The following is a 22,425-nucleotide window of genomic DNA, read 5'->3' as shown; positions in this document are numbered from 1 at the left end:
TAACACAAAGAAGAAAAGGACTCCATGCTATTTTTGTGGCGATAGAAACAATTTAACTCTTGTTTTACTTTTTAAATTAGTATGTCTAGGAAGTACATGTTGAAAGTGAATTTAACAGGAAAAAAGTGTGTTGTTTGTAAGGTTCCGATGTTAGATCTTAACTTGGTAAAATGGGCTGATGCTAGGGAGCCACACAGACAGTGGTTTTAGATCCACAGTGAAACCTGGTCAGACGGTGGGTTTCCGAGGGTGTGGATGCCCAGCAGCTGAGTTTCCTGGAGAACGGGCCGCGTGTGTCTGTCTGTCTGCCTGTGCTGTGTCAGGATGAGAAAGAAGACTGTGTTTAGGGGTTTCCTTCTGCAGTTATGTTTAAGGGATTTAACACACTGTTCCTCTGCCCTGAAGATGTGAATTGAAAATTATTTATTACTCATAGACTGGATTTTTAAAGATGCATGCGTTCTTTTATACATAATTCTCTAGGTTCCTTTTCATATATTTAAAAAAGTGTGCCGTATTGGAAATGTAATTGTCATGCTCTGCTTGTCTGGCATCTGTTATAAAGGTTCTACAGGGGTGGGGTGCATGGTTATTTTTGCCCATGAACACCTTCTTGTAGACTCCAGGGGAAGGTTTTGGAGTACGTCTTCATGCCATGCATTTGAACTTCTATTTATTTATGACCATCTACATGAATTGGTGGGAACTCAGACCCCAGGCTACGTCTTTTTCCATATCATGGTTGTGCACAAAGCGGATAGAAACAGAAGACGTTTTCTGAGTAAACAGTATAATTATGGCAGTTTGTATCCCCTGAGAAGTAATTATATGCAGAGGTCTCAGTCCTGATGAGTCGTCAGCCAGTGGCCAGGCCAGTTTAAGGGAGAACAGCCTTGAAACTGGGCTCTGTCCAGTTTGAGTCCGATTTTGTTGAACCTGAAAAGCCTGTTACTCCACTGATAGACCCTGGTCAGGTTGCAGTTCACACAGCCTTGAAAGAACCAAGTCAGCATTTTTCAGGAAGACCAGTCTGGGATTAAGTACAACAGATTATCGTTTTTTACTCTCCTTTCCCTCAACAATGAGTAATAGCCAAAGGAAATTATTAGTAAAACTGAAATAAAACTTTCGACTGTAAAGAACCAGTTTGATCTTTGAACCAAAGAAAGTTTATCAACCTAGTGGATTTGTGTTTTGAGAAACATAAAGTGAAAGTCTGCCAACCAAGTCCTTTCAATGATGTTATCCCTGTATTTGCACAAATGCCAGTTTCCAGCATCAACCAGTTCAATATCCCTGAAACCTACTGTCTGTACGCTGATGACGACCGGTGACGCCGGAGGGGCCCAGGGCCAACCTTCCTGCTGGGCCTGTCCCTAGCACTGCACCTGTTGGCACCTTGAACGGTCGCCGCCACCATCTCTGTGACTCAGTTTCCTCCTTCAATGTAGTTTGTGTGGCTGATGACGGGGGTCCCTCCATCGCTGACCTGTGGGATGGCCCTGCGGAGGGAAGGGGACCCCCGGCCTTAGGCTTTGCACAACCAGCAGCTGGCGCCACACCAGAGAAACGCCCTGAAGACGTTTGGGGTTTTGGTCTCGTGTTTTAAAGGAACAGCAGGATCAAAGGTGTCTTTCTGAGAAGTGAGGGTGGATACAGGCGTCTGAACCCCAACTCGTCTGCACCCACAGTGTAAATCTGGGTGCGGGCGGGGAGCACGCTGCCTCGGGGGGCAACGTGACCAGTGCCGACACTGATGTTGCTCCAGTTTTGAGGGACCGATTCACAGCATTCCCACCTCAGTCTGTCCATTTGGACACCTCTGTGGCACTAGGACATGACCTGTTGGGGCTGGCGCAGGAGAAACAGTGGCTGCGGCATTCGAGAAAACAGATTTAGAAATAGGTGGGCCCGGCTTTCATCTGGGCTGCCCGATGGCGCCGACCATCTCCAAGGAGGCGAAGTGACCCTGAGCTGAGAGGACGGTGCCAGGTTTCTGAGGCAGGGGCAGTCTGTGAGCTGTGGCTCAGTGCGGTCTGTGCTTTGTTGCTAGATGACCCCCAAGTCCAAAAGGAAGACGATCCACAGCCGGATGCTGCGGCCGGTGTCCAGGGCCTTTGGTGAGTGACCCCGTCCGGCCGCACACCTGCGGGGGTGCTTCTCAGGGATGCGCAGGGCCAGCAGGTGTTGAGAGAGTTGAGTGACTGGCAGATGGCCGTTGGCTGTTCCGGGCTGGACTCATCCCCATCGGGAATTGTTCTCCGTCTCCGTGCGCGAGTGAGGGTCTGGGCTTTGCTTCTTACAGAGATGGAGTTTGACCTGGACAAGGCCCTGGAGGAGGTGCCGATTCACATGGAGGACCCACCATTTCCATCCGGCCGAGCGGAGAAGCGCAGCTCGGGCTTCATCCCCGAGCTGCCGTCGGAGGAGGGGAGGAAGCTGGAACATTTCACCAAGCTGAGGCCCCGGCGCAACAAAAGGCAGCGGCCCACCCAGGCGGCGGTAGGTGGGGGCTCCCCCGAGGGGCTGGGGCAGGGGGGCGGGTGCCGTGCATCTGACGCTGTGCAGAACAGCTCCACTCGGGGCTACGATTCTGCAAACAGGATTGTCCTTGGAAGTCCCTAGAGAAATACCAGTCGTGCCCGGCCGGTGTGGCTCAGTGGGTGGAGCGTCCTCCCATGAACTGAGAGGTCCCAGTTTGAGTCGGTCAGGGCACATGCCCTGGTTGAGGGCTCAATCCCCAGTAGGGGTGTGCAGGAGGCAGCTGATTAATGTTTCTCTCTCAAAATACCAGTCACATGGCTGAGAAAAGCCACCTCTATATGGTCTTACAGCCTCTGAGTATAAGGTGAACAGTACCTAGCGGAGAGTTTACTTGTGGTTAGGAGACGTTGCCATTTTTTTTTTTTCCATCCTCACCCAAAGACATTTTTTCATGTATCTTCAGATAGAGCGGGAGGGAGAGAGGGAAGGAGGGAGAGAGAGAAACATCGACGTGAGAGAGACACATTGACTGTTTACCACCCACATGACCCGAACTGGGGCCGGAGACAAACTGCCCCAGTGGTACGTGCCCTTAGTGGGAACCGAACCAGGGTCTCTGGTCCACGAGCTGACGCGTCAACCGCTGAGCCGAACAGTCCAGGGCAAAACGTTGCCATTTGACTTGGGGGTGTGCACATGTCCCCCAACTCCAGTGCGCTCACCTGCTCTGGTGCCTTTGCTTTTGGTGACCCAGACCTGAGCGGTTGGGGTTCGTGTGTGCCCGGTTTCCACTCAGCAGCTGCCCATGCGCACCCCTCAGGGCCCTGGGCCTGTGTCTCTCCCTGCCTTTAGAGACACTAGCGGCATCGGGCTTTGCCAGGCCTGTGTCCGTCTGCAGTCCACATTTGTACTCCCTGCCCTCATACTTGCCCACGTGACTATGGTTCTGGTGGCCCGGTCTCGTTCCCATAGCCCTGGTCACGGTGCCTCGAACCTGCTGACGCCTGTCAACTGGGTTGTGCTGAGTGTCAGTCCCTGCTTCACCTGCTTGGTTTGCAGGTCTGGGCCACGGCCCTTGTCAGCCAGGACGGTGAGCAGAACGGCCTCATGGGGAGAGTGGACGAAGGGGTGGATGAATTCTTCACCAAGAAGGTGACCAAAATGTGAGTTCAGAGTTGTTACTAGTACTACTGTCGAATTCACATACAAATCACAAGCAGTTACCATTACACCGTGTATACTGAGGCTTGTGTATATGTGTGTATAGATGTTCTTGATGGGACTCACTGTTCGGATGGTTGGGACACTGGGATCTCCAGGCTCCCACGCTGTTATCAGCAGGGGATGTGTTAGAGGTCAAATTCTCGGCCTCGACCCAGACCTCCTGACCGAGACTCTGCAGGTGGAGGCCAGCCTCCATGTTTTAGTGAGCCCTGCAGGGGACGAACTGACCCCACGGTGCTGGTCTGAAGCGGAGCACAAACCCCACCATTGTGGTGTTTTCCCAGGCATTCCACCTCCCCAGGTGACTGGTGCAGGGCGGTGAGCTTGGACAGCTCGGGCCGCTTCTTTCTAATGTGCCCTGTGCGCAGGCGGCACACCGGGGGCTGGGGCACCGGGAGAAGCGCAGCCGGGGACGGCGCTGGGGCAGCGACACCATCGGTGAAGAGGCATCAGTGTCGGCCTCCAGCACGCTCTGCGTTTTCTTGGTTCCAAGTGCAGTTTTCTTCCGAGACGATTCAGTGGTACTTTCATTAATAGTTGTTTCCCTTAAAACAGTCTTTAAAAAAAAATTTTTTTTTTATTGATTTTAGAGAGAGAGAGGAAGGGAGAGAGAGATAGAAACACTGATGAGTGAGAACATGGATTGGCCGCCTCCTGCACGGCCCCCACTGGGGATCGGGCCCACAACCTGGGCATGTGCCCTGATCGGGAATCGAACTGGCGACCTCCTGGTGCCTGGGTCAACGCTCAACTACTGAGCCACACCAGCTGGGCAATACTCCACTCTTTGCAATGATTTACCAAGTTTTCAAATTCCCAGCTAAGGACAGATCCATCCCCAAATATACTTTTAACCTGGATTTGTGTCTGTGAAGTATTCTTTACCTTGAGACATCAAGTTCAGGAAGGATTTTAAACCCTCTAATGAGCCCAGTGGGCAGGGACGCAGGGAGGGAGGAACTACAGTGTCCTGTAGACTCGGCTCTCATCTCGCCTCAGCAGGACGGTGGGGAGCCGGCAAGTTTAGGACCCGGTTACTTGTCTTTGGCACTGGCCTTGGAGCTCGGCACCTGTCCTTGGAGCAGCCTATCCTGTCCTTCGGGGACAACCGGCATGTCGTTCATTCTTCGAAGCCCTGCCATGGCGGCTCCCCCTGCCCCCCAAGTTAGTTGCTGTTTCTCTGAAGCTGACTCGCCACTTTCTTCTGGGTCCTCCGCACACATCTGTGGAGCACACCCCATCCTCGGAGAGTTCGGGGGGTTTCTTTTTTGCAGCTGAGGGAATGGATGAAGGGATTCTCAGCGTCAGAGGTAGGAGCTGTGCCGAGGCACGGAGCAGGGGGACGCCCTGTACTTCCCGCAGAAGGCTCTCTGCAGAGGCGACCCCTGGGCCTGGCTTTTCAATGTGATCCCCGTGCCTGTGACACGGCCTGTGGTATGTCGTCTGCCTTGGTCCCTGTGGGGTGCGCGGGGGAGGATGCTCGCAGCCCACATCTGTGTCAATCACAGGTACCCCTGTGGGCACTCTCCCCCACTTCAGAAAGGGGCATTTGGTTAGTGGGGAGGTCGATGCCATCCATCTGGGTCCCGTCAGCGATGACACCTGCCCCGCTGGCTTGCTGACCGGCTCCGAGCAAGCGGTGGGCACGTTCTGTAGGCTGTGAAATCCACTTCCAGCCTCGATGCTGCTGGGAAGGTTCTGTCATGTTCCTGTTCAAGCAGAACGTGACACATCCATTGTCACCTGGCGATGGAATCGACCCGAAGTGGTCGGCTCCCTTGCCTTGTGTGATAGATAAGCAGACATTGTCACTTTAGATACAAAGGGCTGGGCTTGGGTCCAGCCCCGAAGTTGTGTGGAGAAGCTTGAAAATTGAAGTTTCCCAAGCTCGTAACTGAAAATGTCAGATGCTCAGCAAACTCCTTGTTTCTTTCCCTTCCCCAGAGGCAATGACGTCCAGTTCCTTGGGCTGTTTGTTTTTTTATTTTGCCTTCAAATTCCTTAATAACTTGCAATTTCCTGTTTTGGATAATAACTAAAATTAGTGATTTCTTACTATAGAGGAATATTTTAGCTCCTATTACTCTGCCCTGCCACCCCCCAAATACACGCGGACACCCCCACTCACCCCCCCACTCACACTCATATAATCACACACACTCATACCCACTTACACACCCACTCACACTCACACTCACACACACAGTCCCTCCCCCCCCCTCCGTGCTCAGGCACTGTCATCACTGCGGGTTCCATCCGTGTGGAGCGGTGACTTGATTACAGCCATGTCACTGCTCACTGTCTCTCTTCATTATGTTGCCTGTTTTGTTGGTATGACTGTTAAGCAAGGATCCAGATCTCTGGGTTGAGTGCTAATAATGGTGGGATTTCCGATGTTACTAGTGGTCGTGGGAGGATTTTGGAGGGTTTGGGCAAATCATTGTGCACCAGATTGAATCAGGCAGTTGCCCCTGAGCCTGGAGGGTGGCCAGCTGCGTGGCTGGGCTCCTGAGCACTGACCAGAGCGTTGGAACATGAAAGCTTCCTCTGCTCTCAGCCCTACCCTCGGGCCCCTTCCCTGGTCTGCGCCGCGGCGCCCTCGCCTGCGGGTGAGACGGTGCCGTTGACCTTCCGCTCCGCTTGCGACGCAGCGACTCCGACCAGCTTCTCGAGGCTCCAGCGTGGCTGCTGTGTGCGCTGCAGCCTCCCTGTTAGACTTGGACTGATTCCTGCTGGAACGTGAATTACAGTAAAACCAGGATTTGTTCCTTTGAGTCACAGGAGATCGTCGGCCAGAGGCTCGGAGACCCATGACCTCGGTGAAGGAGGTGATGAGAAGAAGAAGAGAGACCCCCGGAAGAGTGGCTTCCTCAATTTAATCAAGTCCCGGTCCAGATCTGAGCGGCCACCAACCATCTTGATGACGGAAGAACTGTCCTGCCCGAAAGGGGTGGTCAGAAGTCCGGCTGTGGACACACCCAGGAGGGACTCGAAGCCAGCTGAGCACAACGGCAGCTCTGAGCAGGCAGAGGAGCTAGAAGCGCCCGAGTCCCTAGAGGAAGGTCAGGGGGAGGACGCAGGGAAGCCGGGGCACAGCGGCAGCCCCCAGGGAGGCCGGCGGTCGCGCGTCCAGGTGATGGGCAGCGGCCTGCTGGCGGAGATGAAGGCCAAGCAGGAGCGGAGGGCCGCTTGTGCACACAAGGTGAGGCCTTTGGGCTTGTCTTTGGGTTTCGCCCCATGGGGGAGAGAGGTACAGAAACAGACTGTGGGTTAAATAAAAATCCAAAAATGAAAGACATTTTTTTTTAAAGATCCCCGGAATTAGGGCCACGTGCTTCCCAAGAGCCACAGCATCCCGGGTTGGTGGTTGGTGGTTGGTGGTACCTGCCCAGGTACTTCCCTACCTGCCACGGAAGCAGGTGACACTGGCCCAGGGAAATGCTCAGTCTGGGGAGAAACGGTGCTGGATCCCAGCGGCACCTGAGGGTGACTGGAGAGAGACAGGAGAACTGAGGCAGATAAAAATACTGAAACCAGATTCTAACTATAGAAATGTAGGCTTATACCATATTCCCTTTTCCAAACCTAAAAATTCCTGAGTATATTCCAGATTTGAAAGTCAAGACAAAGTCAAGGTATTGTGTTCAAGTTAGCTGAACACTTGACCACTGACATGCTGTCACTGTGAAGAAAAACTTCACAGTTTAAAAATTGCCGAGCTCCCCCAAATCTGACTCAGTGCATTGATTATTCTCTGAATCTTTAAAAGTGTCAGCTGTGATGTCTTCCTCCCTGGCCGCCTGTCCCCTCCTGTGGCTCCTGGAAGGGCTGGACGAGCTGTGCTCCCTGAGCATGTTTCCACGTGCAGCCCGGGCCTCGGTGTCCACGTGTTGCCCTGGGCTTTTCGATGTTTGTGGAACCAGGATCTCCAAAGAAAGGAAGATTGCACTCCTACTTTGTGTGGAGGAGCAGACTAAAACAGTTCACCCAACACACCCTTAGTTTTCCGGAAGTAAATGGTGAACGCAATACCAGGTGGAGAGGGCTGCTTATGTTACTTCTGAACACCTGCCTGTTCTTTCGTTCAGCCCTGCTGCCCATGTGATTTCACAGGTGTTCATCGGCACCCTCATCACCTGACAGCTTCCGGTTTCAGGTCCCTCCTCCCCACTCATCCTTAGGGCAGAGTTGACGGACCCCGACTCTATTCTGCTAAGTCAACAAGAAGGCATGAGGTGGCCTTCACGGGTTAGGATTCTGAGTAAATGCTGCAAGCACATCACTGGTGGAAATGTTTAAATTTTCATTTGTTTTATAGAATTTCTCCATGGCAGTGAGTGGGCTGCTTCTTTGATCACTGTTTGTACTGAGGAACAGCTGCCTTTGGTAGAAGGGTGGGATGTGCTGGGGTTTCCCCAAGTGCTTTGGGTTTGGCATATGAATAGGCTCAGAGTGACAATTCTGGTTTAGTATCAGTTGTTCAAGTCTCATCCAGTGATCTCTTAGCGCCATCTAGTGTCTATTTAAAACAGCAACAATAATAAAAATCCTTAGATTTCAAATTTGAATCAGTCTGGGGTATTCACTCTGTTACAGCAATTTTCAACCGATGTGCTGCAAGAATTTTTTATTTTATTTTATTAAAAAATATTTTTCTTTATTGATTTGAGAGAGAGAGGAAGGGAGAGGAATTGAGAGAGAGAAGCATCGATAAGAGAAAACATCGATTGGTCGCCTCCTGCATGCCCCCCACTGGGGATTGGGCCCACAACCTGGGCATGTGCCTTGACTGGGAATTGAACCAGCGAACTCTTGGACGCTCAACCACTGAGCCTCACCGGCCGGATGCTGCAAGAATTTTTAAAACATGCAGTACCTGATTATTTAATCAGGGACACTGACTTCTTTTTCCTTAGATTGTCAAATAAAAGCATGACAGCAGCCAACACAACAATAGCTGTCCAATGTGAATGAATCAAAATTATTCTTATATTTTTGTCATATCGGCAAAAATTATGTTTTTTGGTGTGCTGCAGACTTTTAGTGATTAGTGTGTGCACCATGAGATGACTAAGGTTGAAAAGCGTTGTTCTACTTGAATAACACAATAATAAGAGAAAGGTGTTCAAAACTTAGCTCTCCATGATTGTATTCTTTATGAAGTCAGCAACATCAAGGTCAGTGGTGAGTATACTATTGATAAGAAAACACGTACATCGAGTTCATGTTCCTGTTGAGTGATGCTCTTGGCTCTTCACGCTGTTCACTTTGAATGTATTTAAAGAAAAAGAGCCCTGAGGTGAAGATATGGCGCCTGTTACTCATTGAGACGGGGGAGGAACCGGTATTGACTTAGGGGCCACACTCTTTCCTCTGGAGCCCCCTGGTGGGCTGCTGAGTCGGGCTTATCTGGCGCAGGTGTCGCCCCAAGTCAGTGACATTCGTCCTTCCCCGTGTCTGCCCTCACAGACTCGCTCCACATGAAGTCCGTGGGTTCTATTTTTGATGAATTCTGGCCAGCTCACCTGTATTTGCCTCCTAAGTGCCACCTCCCTGTCCTTGGGCTCTGCCTCGGTGGCGCGGAGCCCTGCCTGCTCCGGAGCCTTCCATCTGCCTTGTGCATTCACGGTGGCAAGGCTGGCCCTGCTGCTAAAGCTTGACTTTTGGAACCCAGTCGGAGTGGGTTCAGCAGGGGAAATGGCGAGTGTCACCAAGGCCAGTGGCTGCCCGGACCAGGCCTGTCACCTGGGGAGCGTCCGTGCTCCTCAGAGCTTGGTCCTGAGCGCCTCAGGGAGAGTCAGACCATCGTCAGGACAGTCGAGGAGCTGAAGGGCCCTTTGTTGTCCTGTTCTATCTGCGTTGTTCTTTTCTTATACTTTAAATAAATGTGCACTTTTGGGGGTGGGTGCTTGCATTTTTTAGAAGCTTGGGACTGACACCATCTCCCCGGAGTCTTCCAGCCTGGCCATGGGCACGGAACTGTTGGATGGAGGTGGGGCAGGTGAGTCTGGCAGGTGTCGCGCCCCCTTAGGGAAACACCTGCCCTTTCCGGAGGCACAGGGGGTTGGCAGGAGAAACAAGGTGAGGACGAGGCAAGACTGAGGCTCTGCTGTGTTTCCAGCTCTCGCTTCTCCTCTTGCTCCAACTCACCTGGGGCACGTCCCCCACCACTGTCCCCTGAGCCCAAACGGTGCCTCTTCTGATTCCCAAAGGGAAGGCATTTCATTGAGAAGAACTCCCAAACTGTGGGCATTGGGGAGGGGGACATTTTGGGGACGTGGCTGGACTGTTCCCTGATTGTCATTCTGCCGTTGGTCTCACCTGGGCAGGTCCTGGGCAGGCTGACAGCTCCGTGTGCAGGGAGGTCCAGGCACATTGTGGGGACTGCATGCCATCCCTCTGACACGTGCCCTCTGGGCAGTGATTGGTGGTCCGCTGGCTGATACAGGGAATGCCAGGCTTCCTGCTGCCTCTGTCCCGCAGTGGTGACAACTGGCAGCGACCCAGACCCAGTTGGTGCTTCTCACTTCGCGCAATGGGTTCCTCTCCCCTTTGAGTTTTAAAGTAAAGTTGCTTTTTGTACCCATTCTCACTTCAGTGCCTAAACTGTACTCCGCTCTTCCGGGGACCCCAGAAAAGAATGCCAAAGCCGACCCCAGAGTGGACATGGGCTCCCGGGGCCGGAGCTCCTCCATCTCCAATGTGGCCCTGCAGTCGCCCAAGCCCAGCCCGGCAGCACGGCCTGCCATCCCGCAGAAGCCGCGGGCTACCCTGCGGCCTGGTAAGGGCTCTGCTGGTTGGGGGTGACGCCAACACTGGCTGGTCCCCTGAGTTGCTGGTAAATGTGGGCTCGAGGTTCTACAGAGAGGAAGTCTCTGTTGGCGAGCCCAATCTCGGGGGGGGGGGCCCTCAGTCTCATAAGACTAGCTGGGTATAAGACTAGCCGGGTTCCCGACATTCTGTTGTAAGAACTTTCGTTTTGCTTTGCTGAATGTGCTCGGTGGCCTTAGCATACTGAGTCTGCGAACAAGCGATGTTTCATAGAGCCTGAGAACTTCGCAGGCATTTTCAAACACCCACCGGTTTCCTCTCCACGGGCTGAGCGATTGTCAGGTGGGTGGAGTGATGTCAGTGTCTGGTCACATCCGTGTGCGTACGGAAGCTCGAAGGCTGGAGTTGGACGTGTGAGCCTGAGGAGGGCCTGGTGAAGGCTGTCTTCTGCATACCACATGTGTACAGCTGCACACATCACACACAGGCACAAACGTCACACATGCATATATGCACACTCATGCACACATGAAAGACACTGTCAACGCATGTGTGCGCACATGCACACAGGCACGCCACACATGTACATACATGTGTACATGCACAGTCCCATGCACGCACAAATCACACTGTGGCATGCACATAGACCCTCACACGAGGCACACCTCACATGCACATGCATGTGTACATGCACACACAAGTCACACCATGGCATGCACATAGACCCTCACATAAGGCACAACACATGCATAGATCCCACGTGCACACCTATGTGTGCACACACACGTGCACGCACATGCACGCAGGTGTACACAGGAGTGCTGGTAACAGCAGAGAAAGGAGGCGGACCTGTAGGTCTGTCCCTTAGAGAAACAGCCCAGCCTTCTGGATGAAGACACCAGTTCCAGCTGTTTCTGCCACCTTTTTAGCTTTGAGATCTTGAGTCTCTTCATTGTACAGTGATCACCAGCATCCTGGTGGTAAAAGTCTGTGATTCACAGTTATTCTTAGGGGTCTCAGCATGTGGATAGGTACGGGCACATGTGCACACACACATAAGGTGTGTGTGGCGACCTTGAGTGGGTTTGAAACAGGTGGAGTCAGTGGGTCATACAGTTTGCACGTTTTAAGAAAACCCAACAGCCTTTGTGTTTGCGGCAGGAGTGGCTCCCCGTCTGGTCTCAGACGCCAGCTCGCCGGAAGCCTGGTCTGCGGCGTCGGGCCTGGGCAGACACTCACCTTCCATCACTTCGTGGTGCTTGTGTCTCCGCTGCTTGTGGACGTGATCACTTGACTGGGTGGAAACATGGGATTAGTTTTTACTCGGAAAAATTCTGTGATGCTTTTTAAGAATCTGAGTCCCTTGTGCAGAAAGACGAACCAGCTGCCATTTGAGGGATCAGCTCACAGCATGACTTGTGCATTTCTGTCTCCACAGAGGACGCCCCGGACTCTCCACCCGGCCTCGGTTCCCCCAAAGTTGCTCTTCTTCCTCCTGTCCTGAAAAAAGTCCCCATGGACAAGGAGAGAGAAGGCCGTGGGAGTCCTCAGTCCAGCCCCAGGTTTTCCCAGGAAGGTAGGACATGTTTTCCTCCCCCCTAGCTTTCCCCAAGGAGACTCACTTCAAGCGAAGGGAATGAACTAGTAGCCTAGAGTTGGAGTTGGCATCCCTTGGGTTAATGTTGGGACCAGAGAGTTGCATAGTTCTGAGCCTCAAATCAGCGTTATTGGTGACGTGGGATTGGGATGGAGGTGCCCACAGAGAGAGGCACCCCCGAGGCATCGCTCACAGACCTCATGTCTTCGTAACAGTGAATGCCACCCCTGCCCTGGCTCCCAGCATCCCTGCACGGCCTTGAACGCGGTCTGGTGCTCCCTGTAGGTGTCCGGACCCCACTGTTCCAGGAAGAGCTCTCCCTGGTTGTAAACGGGCGTTGCTGCCGCTCAGGGGAGTCCGCCGGGCCCGAGTGGCTTTGTGGGCCACTGTGCTCGCTGGGGCCGAGGTCAGACATGGCATGTTCTCCGCAGTGTGACCCCTGCAGGGACGCTCTCAGGCCACCATCTCACCCGTGTGCTCCTGCTACTGTGTGGGACGGGAGCAGAGCAAGGTAGTCCTGGGCCGCGCACGCCACCTCCCAGGGTTGGACGGGAGGTGCTCTGGGGAGGTGTCTGGTGGCCTCAGCGCCCACTCTCTTAGCTCCGCTGACTCGGGGTGCTGGCCACCTCTGAGCCCCACCTGTAAGGGCCCCCCGGAGCCCAGTCAGCGGGCTGTCCAGATGGCCCCCCGGGGAGCGGCAGCTCGCTCATCTCAGACTCGTTTTCCGCTTTAGAATTCCTTGACCTCATGCCTCTGGCATCTCCCACATTAGCCAGTTTTCTTTCTTTCTTACTTTTGGCCTGTTTTCTTGATGGTGGTCTTGGGGTCGGGTCCCCAGGAAGTGTCTCTGAGCACTGTCGTTGTCATTTGGAGTTGAGCGCAGAAGTAGCCCTGGAGTTTCCTCCTCTCTGCCCTGCAGGCTTGTTTCGGGGGAACACTTTGACCCACCTCTTAACCATAGATAAAATAAGGTGGGGTTTGCCCAAAGCTGACAGGGCAGCTTGTCACGTGCAGAAAGCAGAGCCGTGACAGGCAGCTGGCCGGCGCGTGTGGGGACAAGTGCAGGGGGACGGCCATGGCCTGTGGTCTCAGTGGAGCTGGTCAGGGGGCCCTGCTGGCGCCCCAGCCCTCCTTCTGCAGCCCCAGGCCTCTGCCCTGCTGGTAAGGGCTCTGGTGGGCCTGCAGCGGAGGTGGGGAGGGGTAAGGAGGAAACATCTTGCCCAGAGCAGCTGACACATGGAAGGATTCACAAGGAAAGGGCAGGAGGTTGAATAAAAAAGTAATGAGCGTTTTCAAACGGTTTTCCGGGATTCTTCCACTGTGAACGGGGTTTTCATGAATCCATTCTGGGACCGAAACGGTGACACCAGGGCCTTGTTAGCACCCGGGGGGGGGGGGGGGGGGCAGAACAGGGCTCACTTCATCTTGCACGATATTCCCATAATGTTGGCTGTTGGATTCTGCAGATCAGTGTATCTGATCAGAACCAACACTGTAGGTTCCCTGGATCCTAGGTGGGGTGGGTGAGCTGATACTTAACTTTTCATGTCGATATGTTTTCATACTGGTGTAAACACATTGATGTATTTGCTAATGTAAAGGGGAAATGAATCCCTTTTCCTCAGTGGTGCAAAGAGGAGATTATTACAAAAGACGCTCAGATCGTGGCAGTGGCGAGCCTTCCGGCAGAGGAGCGAGACCACCACGCTGTGCTCCGCCCTCGCGGAAGGGGCGGCCAACGCAGTTGCGCACAGGACGCCACAGCCCACGCGTGGCCAGAGTCCGACGGGCATCCCGCTGCCCATGCCACCGCACTGGCACTGAGCCGCTTCTGTCTGGGGACTGCGATGATTCCTACCTCTGAGTTTTGTGTTTTCCAAATGGCAACAGGATGGTCCTTTCATCTGGGGCAAAAAGTTGACTCAAAAATCTAAAATGAGAAATTCTGGGGAGGATCAAGTGACCTTGGAGGATGATGACTCGTCCTTTCAAATGTTTGTGACCCTGTGGGTTCGTTTTTATGTTTGGGGTCATGGCTGCTGTCCTATCCCTTTGTCTAGTTCGTTAGATTTACGTTGGGACTGGATCAGAGACCCTGAGAGTAACCCACCTCACCCCTTTAGAGACTGTCGGCCTAACACCCCTCCCACTCTTTTCGGAAAGGATCAGTCGAGACCAGTGACCCAACGCAGACCCCACACCATGTACTGGTCTTTGAGTGGTCATTTTAGGACCTTTCAGTAAGAAAGAAAAATACCAGTGAATTTTTTTGCCTCTAGGAACAATGAATTTTGTTTCCAGCAGTTCCTCTGGGGCCTGTCTCCACTGACAGTGCCGTGGTTCTGTCACGTTCAGCCCGGTGAGGATGGTCCTGGGAGACCAAACGGAGACATTTCAGATGAGCTTTAGCCCCATCGGGAAATTTCAGAACAACCGTTGTTGACTCAGAAAGGAAGTGTCTTTTCTGTGACTAATTACACGTCATTTCCTTGGCTGACGACGTTTTGTCAACATGACGTGAGACATTGTAAAGGGCATCTTACACTCCTAAAAGAAAGAGAATAGGCACTATTCTGCCAGGTGACATTTCCTGAAAGGACTCCTCACCTTGGAAGGAGGCTTTGTTTTCTTCTTGTAAAACTTCACCAGGGGTTCAAGTACGAGTGGATTGGCTCCGGGGGTCACGGCTTCTGCCTCACTCCTAACGCCTCCCAAGAAAGCGTCCCGGGTCAGTGGGAGTGACGTTACTTTAGGAAGAACCTCTCTTTATTGCAGAAGGATAACCATTCTTACGCTGTAGCACTTTGTTATGGACAGAAACCTCTTTGACCCACCTTACAGCTTAATAGCCCCATGAGTTATGATGCCTTCAGTAGGAACTGTTGTCTTGAGGACTCTCTTTGACATAGATTTTAAAACAAAAACAACCTAAAAAGCATCTGTCAGCACCCCCCCCACACACACACACACAGCAGCACAGGGAGCCAGCCTTCTTGGCCCGTCCTGGGGGGCCAGTCCCACTTCCGACTCGCCTGAGGACGTGGCTACAGCGTGAAGCAGTCTGAAGGTCACGCAGGGGTGGGCATTCTGTGTGGGCTGGGGGCACTTCCCCGGAAAAGACCCCCTGACATCCCTTCACCTGTCAAGGATTTCTTGTGTGGGAGACCTATTTATAAACACACAGTCGCTGTTCTCTGTCCGAGAGTTTTCTCTGACATTTTCAAGAAAATCTGTGATCTTCACATCATGGAGAAATGATGTAAATAGATGCCTAAGATACTTATTCTTGAGAGTAGATGAAACCAGAAGCTCTGTGTCTATATTGCCCTTTTCTGATAAGGACACCCAAGGTCACATGGATGTTTCTAGGTTTTGGAAATTTACATTTGAACTATTGTATCCATTGACTCTCATCATTTTATTAACAAAGTAGCCTCCATGTAGCTTAAGTTTCTTTCTTCAGTAGGCCACTAAAGGCACTTTATACAACACACCGGCCAAGAGACCCCCCCATCACACGGACTGTCCTTGAGTTAGAGTAAAAAGAGGAGGAAGAGGAAGGCAGAGATAAGCAAAACCTTTGAAAGGCAAGAGATTGTGTCCATCTCAAATTTTTTTCTTGACCTCTTTGGCTTAAAAATTCTCATTGTGATGGGCTGTTTCAAATGTCGATGGGATTAAATGGACCATCTTGTATTTGCTTTTCTGCCTTGATTTCTTGAAATACCGGCAGGAACTAAAAAGTAATTGTCACGGGGGCTTCAATTAATGTGATTTTACGTACAGTACTTTGATTTTGTTTTGTTAGTGCCAGTTCCTAGCACGTGACGTCTTGCCCTTGAGGGAGGCATTGCAGTCTGCTTGATGAATAGTTTCTGGTTCCCAGGTCGTTCGGCACAGCAATTCCGTCAAATCGTTGTATGCACTTTGCTCAGGATCTTTTAAAAGCAGCTGTTTGCACTAAAACAGGCTTATTAGTTCCCTCAGTCACATGTCCATGAAAAAACAGAGGCTATTATTCTCAAAACATGCTGCATGTTTTATCGTGATTATGATGTTTTAATTGTGTGGCTATTTTAACATCGACTTGATGGGTAAAATGCTTTCTTTCACTAGAAATATTTGTCCCTGCATCTTGTGAATTTCCTATCCCCTTCTCTCACCTTTAGTTATGTGCTGCGATGTTGCAGAGTGTGCCCTGTTTTCTCGAAGAAGACCGTTGGCTTGGCTTCGGGTGCAGGGCCCGGCAGCCTGGCGCACAGGCTCTCACTCTGGCGTCCTTTTCCACGTCACCTGCTTCTTCCTTAGTCCAGCCCAAGCCCACACATACGTGGCTGTGGCTTCCAGTCCGTGAGCAGGGCTCCGGTCCACACCTGGGCTCTACTGCCCTGTCTGAGTTCTTCACAAGAAATTTAACAGTTGGCATTTTTGGCTCTCGCCAGAAAGTAAAAAATCAGAACCAACTACTGAGTATTATTTAAAGCCATCATCATATTTTTCTCCTGGGAAACTAGGATGTTGTCATTGGAGCTTAAAATGGAGACAAATTCAAGTTTTCATATGAATCTCTAATTCTGAGCTTATATGCATGTTTCAAAAGCTTTAAAATTAGCATATGTATTTGCATATGTATGCAAAGCCAAATCGTCTTCAAGAATGGCAGGTTCCATGTTTGTGCCTTTCTGTGCCATTTGTCGCCTCTGTAGATGGGATATGGATGTTTGTGTTGAAGGACTTACCTGTTTGCTTGCTCAGGTATCTTATCATTTTAATGGCACATGGATGGAGTGCTAATAACACTTCTGCAGGCACAGAGCCATGCCAACACTTGGGCTGCACTAATACTTGCATTGAAGAAGAGTAGTAAAACATCTAATTTTTTTTTTTTTACTCTATAAAATAGAGCATAATTAAATTAGGCTGGCTAGGAGAAGGTTATCTGAATTAGTAAGAAGTCTGAGTTTTATAAATACTGTAAAGTACTTTCTGGACTTTAGGGTTGAAGCAGACACATCTTACTTAGACTGTCCGTCCGTGGAGTCTGAGCACCGACTTCTGCATCTGTCATCAGTGTCTGTTCTGTGCCAGCGACAGAGGCTGAAAGCACATTCCCTGGCAAGTTGTTTGCTCTGTTGATTCGGACTCACAGGAAGGCAGAGGCTGGGAGACGACAGTTGTGTGAGTTGTGACTTCAGTTCCGGATCTCACGGTGCCTCAGTTTCCCTCTCCAAGAGTGGTGCCTACTGTCTGAACGAAGGCAACAACAGCTTGGTGCCAGTTTCGTGATCAATTCACATGCCCAGTTGGTAGAGTTTAGCCAATGAAAGTGAATATTTTTATTTATTTTTATTTTTTTATCTTCACCTGACATTTTTCCATTTTTGTTCAGATAGAATGGGAGGGAGAGAGAGGGGAGAAAGAGAGAGAGACAGAGAGAGAGAGAGAGAGAGAGGGACACATCGAGTGGCCGCCTCCTGCACCACCCTAACCAGGGCCAGGGACAAATTGCAACCAAGGTACGTGCCCTTGACTGGAATCAAACCTGTGACTCATTGGTCCATGGGCCGATGCTCTAACCACTGAGCAAATCTGGCCAGGGCGAAAGTGAATATTTTTGGAATGAATTTTTAAACGGTATCACCACCACCATAGTTACCTGCGTTGACAGCCCTCGAGAAAGAACATGTTAGTCTTTCTTAGTGGCTGTGTTAGACAAATGGAAATTGTTGCTTTTATGACCAGTACCGGGTCTGTGCCGCTGACCCGCCCGCCTGGTAACTGGTCAGTGTTTGCTGTGCCTTCCCACCCCAGCTCTAGCGGGCGCCAGGCCCAGGAGCACTTGGATGGAGACTGAAGAACAGTGTGATTTTGTGGGAAGAGTCCTGTTTGGATTTCTCTGAAAGTCACCTGGCCCCGCTGCAAGGACCCTGGTCCAGGGTCCTCCCAGTTCTCACTGTGCCACTAACATCTTTGACAGCACGAATTTCTCCATTTTTAGAGACTACACAGATGTCGTATCACATACCATGAACCTGACTGCAGTTGCCAGGGTGCTGAATTATTGGGGAAGATTAAACTCTTTTTAATTAATTTTATTAAAAAAATTTTTTTCTTTATTGACTTTAGAGAGAGGAAGGGAGAGGGAGAGAGAGAGAGAGAACATCGATGAGAGAGAATATCGATTGACCACCTCCTGCGTCCCCCACACTGGGTATTGGGCCCACAACCTGGGCATGTATCCTGACCAGGAATCGAACTGGCGACCTCTTGGTGCAGGGCTCGACACTCAACCACTGAGCCACACCAGCCAGGCGATGAAACACTTTTTTCATCTAAGAATCAGGGCAGTATGTTTGCTCTGAAGACAAATGAGTAATGGACCACCATATTCATTCTCCCCTTGAACCTGTCGTGTTGGAAGTTGTACTTGGCACTGATATTTCAAGTACAACTTACCTTGGTTTTTAAATGGCACGAATACGACTTTCTAGCCAATTTCCCTGGCGGAGCTGTGCCTGAGGTTCGGTCCGTGCCGTGTGTTCGGAGAGGACAGGGACCTCTCTGCGTCCTCTCCACACGCGGGGGCTGAGCTCTCCCCACTCCCGTCCGGCACTGCGAGGAAGGGCAGACTGCGAAACTACCACCTTTTCCCCAGAACTTGGCTTGTAAACAAGTTTCAAAGGACCAATTAGACATTTAAATTTTTTTTTACCTAATTCATGCTAAAAAAAATACAAATCAATTATAATATTTATTCATTGTCCCTTCCCCCCTATTTGAGAATTTGCTCAGGGCTGAATTCTGTGGCTTTTCCAGGCTGTGGTCCTGGTGGGACTGTGAGTTTCAGTCTTGAGGCAGCCGCCGGCAGAGGTGTGGGTTAGGGTGAGTGTACGTGGTGTCTATGCAACAGGCTTGGAGAGCAGTGTTTAATCACCTGTGGCAGCCATGTGGGAGGAGGCACCCACGCCTCTCCCAGGTACAGTGCAGCTGCCACCTAGCTGGGAGGATGTGGCTTTGGAGAAAGATGGTGTTTAGACCTTGATCCAGGGTAGCCGTGAGGAGCAGTGGTAATAAAACGGAGGCTTTGCAGAGCTGCAGGGGACCCTTGCTGTCCACGTGTAATCAGAATAGGCATCAGTAATGACAATTCTTGTGCTTGAAGCTTCCAAAAAGGCGGAGTAGACCGTAGGCAGTATACATACCTTTTCACAGGACTGTTAGTCTCCTGGAGCATGAAACAGGCTTTCTGAGACACAGATAGGTGTGGCGGGTTGCTGGGCCTCCCCTGATGTCATGTCCCCGTCAGAGACGCCAGCCCTAACTGGTCTTTGGAGCGTGAGTGGCCATCTGCCCAGCAGCGCCTCCTCGAGGCTTCCACCCTGTGCCCTCTGCTGTGCAGGAGCAGCTGTGACAGGTGTGCAGGAGGCTCCCTGGCACAGCAGCTTCAGAGTGCTCCTTCTCCCAGGCACCCCCTTCGCTTCCCGCCGTCCTCGCCATCTGGGGTCCTTGCCCCCTGATTCTCAACCACAGCCGCGAGAGGCTCGCCCTCTCATAGACTGGAGTTCTGTATGTTTTCTTGCTTTGATGTGTCCATTTTTGCTGGTATGTCTTTCATTTCTGTCTGGAGTCTCTAAATGTAATTGCTGCCTGGTTTCTGAGAAAGTTCTTGCCGGAGCCACCCCCAGGGTCCTGTCTCACCCCATTACCACTGCCAGTGGGGTTACCAGCAGGCAGTGTGAAGATCTTCCCTTTCTGCTTCTGTTTCAGTTTCGAGGAGAAGCTGGGGCCAGCCACCCCAGGAGTACCAGGAACAGAAGCCATGGTCCCCCAGCAAAGACGGCCGGCAAGGCAGCAAGTCCAGTGACTCGGGGGAGGAAGCAGAGAAAGAATTTATCTTCGTGTGAAGGTTCCGCCCTGCAGAAGGCCCTGAGCAGGGCCTTGGTGGGCCTTCGGGGGCCCACGGCAGCCCCCCTCCTCCACACTCTTCTCTTGGTGCTTCTTTCTTTTCCTTTTTCCTTTTTTTTTTGAAAACAAAACCAGATCCATTTCTTGGTAATCAAAGCACATTTGTGTGGGCTTCTCCCAGCCCTCGGCCTTTAATTCCTCAGCATTCCTTCCTGTGCCTTCAGCGAAGCCACCAACTACCCTGTGGGCCGTACTTGAATTTCTCTGAGGCAGCTGCCCTCTGCCCACAGGAGGAGTGTTTGCGGGTACACGAGGCGAGTGGACACTCCTTGCACAAGGGCACCGTCCAGGTGACCCTGGGCCCTGCTGCTCTACCTGTGTCAAACCGGCACTTGGCTCGTAGAGCAGCCCACTCACGCTGTCTGCACAGCACAGTTACCTTCCCAGAGCACACTAATGCAGCGTTATGTAGATTATAGATGTGAGGTCTTGGATGTGGTTTCTGCATGGTCCTGGGGGAGTGTCTTCCTTCCTGACGAGGGGTGTGTGTTCCATCCCACACAGCCGGCGACCTTGGCAGCCGCCGTCACGCAGCGTGAGAACAGAGGCCGCGGCTGCTGCTCCTGTGCGCCCAGATTCATGTGTATAGTTGATTGGAATGAGGGTTTATGGATATTTGTGTTTTTTTATTTCTTTAATTTCTGTCTGCATATTAGCTTTGAGTGTGTGATTTTAAGAGAGAATACTTTGACACCTGTAAAAAGATCAAAATACTACTCTTTTAAGACATTTCACAAATAGTCACTTACATGGCAAGCGGGAGGTATTTTATTCATATGTATATTTATACCAATAAAATTATTTTACAAATGGAATTTAGACTTGCTGCAGTTATGTTTTTTAGTTAAGTTTGGTGTGTGGTGATGAACTTTGCTCTTATGTCCAAAATCCAGAATAATCCTAGTTCCCAGCTACTCAAACCAAGTTTCATTCAAAATAAATGGAACTTGCTAATTGCATTACCTGCTCTCACCTTCGGGAAGAAGATGAAATGTATAGAAGGTTTATTATGAATTGTATCAGCTCCTGGTGCCTCCAATCGGGTCCCAGCTGGAGGAGTGTGAGCTCTGGCGTGTGACGGGTGAGTCGCCAGCAGCACGGTCACCTGGGGGACACTCTATTGTCCCCCCACACACACACTGGGTGCGGGGCTGGGTGCCACGGAGCATAGACTGAATGGTTCTCTGCCTCGGCTGGAGGTGCCACAAGGGGACAGATGGAAGACTGTGTCCTGCTGTCTCAAGTGCCGGTGGGCAGACAGGCCCCTCTCATGCCTGTCAGTGAAGCAGACTCACAGGCTGTGGGATGGGGTGACCACACCGAGTGTGATGCAGCCCACAGGGAATGACCAGCACCACGGAGAAGGGATTTGTTCTGTCTGATGCTCAGAAGGCCACCGAGGAGGTGACCTTTGTACAAGGACTTGAAGTGGCACCTCCATAGCACGGGGACTGTCTGACTCATGACATGACCCGTGAGGACCCCAGGGAGGGTGGGGAGAGAAAGTGCTCAGTCGATATTTATTTGTGAGAGAAAATGGTTCCCAAAGTTTGAATCGGAACTCAGACTCCGTGTGCGGCCCTGTCTCGGAGGCCAGCCAGGAGGCGGCGTGGTGTGGGCCCCGCTCTGTGTCTGATGCCCCCAGGTAGAAGCAAGAAGACAATGTTTTCCTCCATCAAGGTGACTGGTAAGAGGCCTCTACACGTAAAACCAGCAAGATGATGAAAGTGAATGGGTGGAGATGGCTATATCGGGGGCATGCTACTGACAGAATGCTGGCATGCCTGTTAATGTTAGACGAGAAACATCACAAGAGATCAGAACAGTCACTACATGATAAAGAAGACCCATTCACCAAGAAGAAATAAGAATTATAAATGAATTATTAATCACCTAGTAGCATAGTCTCTAAAGACATAAAATAGAAATGCAAGTAACTACAAGAAGAAACAAAATCTAGCCTCAGAGTTTTAACATACCTTTGCATACTTTTTAAATCAAGCAAACAAAATCAGTAAGGATAAGTCAGTTTGAAAACGTAACGAACATTAATGAAGCGAAGTATTCATATATTAAGTGAAATGAAGTTACAGAGCAGTATAATCCAATTTTTGTGCATATAAAAAAAAGGCTGGAGGCCCGGCCAGTGTGGCTCAGTGGTTGAGTGTAGACCCTACCCCAAGAGGTCACCAGTTGATTCCCGGTCAGGGTACATGCCCAGGTTGTGGGCCAGATCCCCAGTGTGGGGGCGTGCAGGAGGAGGCCAATTGATGTTCTCTGTCATCGATGTTTCTATCTCTCTCTCCCTCTCCCTTCCTCTCTCTTGCTAAAATCAATAAAGAAAAATAAATAGATAAAAAGGAATATATTATATTTTTAAATAA

At 51.1% G+C, this 22,425-nt stretch overlaps 1 protein-coding gene across 1 annotated transcript in view; it reads left to right on the top strand.

Annotated features, from left to right (window-relative positions):
- The window catches only part of CARMIL1 (capping protein regulator and myosin 1 linker 1), a 158,488-nt gene extending 137,694 nt beyond the window's left edge, over positions 1–20,794 (top strand). The window contains exons 30-37 of the mRNA XM_036273498.1: positions 2,054–2,120; positions 2,306–2,502; positions 3,544–3,647; positions 6,490–6,910; positions 9,631–9,709; positions 10,307–10,489; positions 11,918–12,055; positions 19,844–20,794. Of these exons, the coding sequence (XP_036129391.1) occupies positions 2,054–2,120; positions 2,306–2,502; positions 3,544–3,647; positions 6,490–6,910; positions 9,631–9,709; positions 10,307–10,489; positions 11,918–12,055; positions 19,844–19,980 (1,326 nt within the window). The 3' untranslated portion in view covers positions 19,981–20,794. The remainder of the gene's footprint in view (positions 1–2,053; positions 2,121–2,305; positions 2,503–3,543; positions 3,648–6,489; positions 6,911–9,630; positions 9,710–10,306; positions 10,490–11,917; positions 12,056–19,843) is intronic.
- Positions 20,795–22,425: the final 1,631 nt, after the last annotated feature.

The sequence above is a fragment of the Molossus molossus genome, unplaced genomic scaffold, assembly GCF_014108415.1.
Source record: "Molossus molossus isolate mMolMol1 unplaced genomic scaffold, mMolMol1.p scaffold_m16_p_20, whole genome shotgun sequence".
In the NCBI taxonomy this organism is placed as follows: domain Eukaryota; kingdom Metazoa; phylum Chordata; class Mammalia; order Chiroptera; family Molossidae; genus Molossus; species Molossus molossus.
The sequence above is the reverse complement of the archived record's forward strand: the minus strand, read 5'-3'. Positions and strand labels throughout refer to the sequence as shown.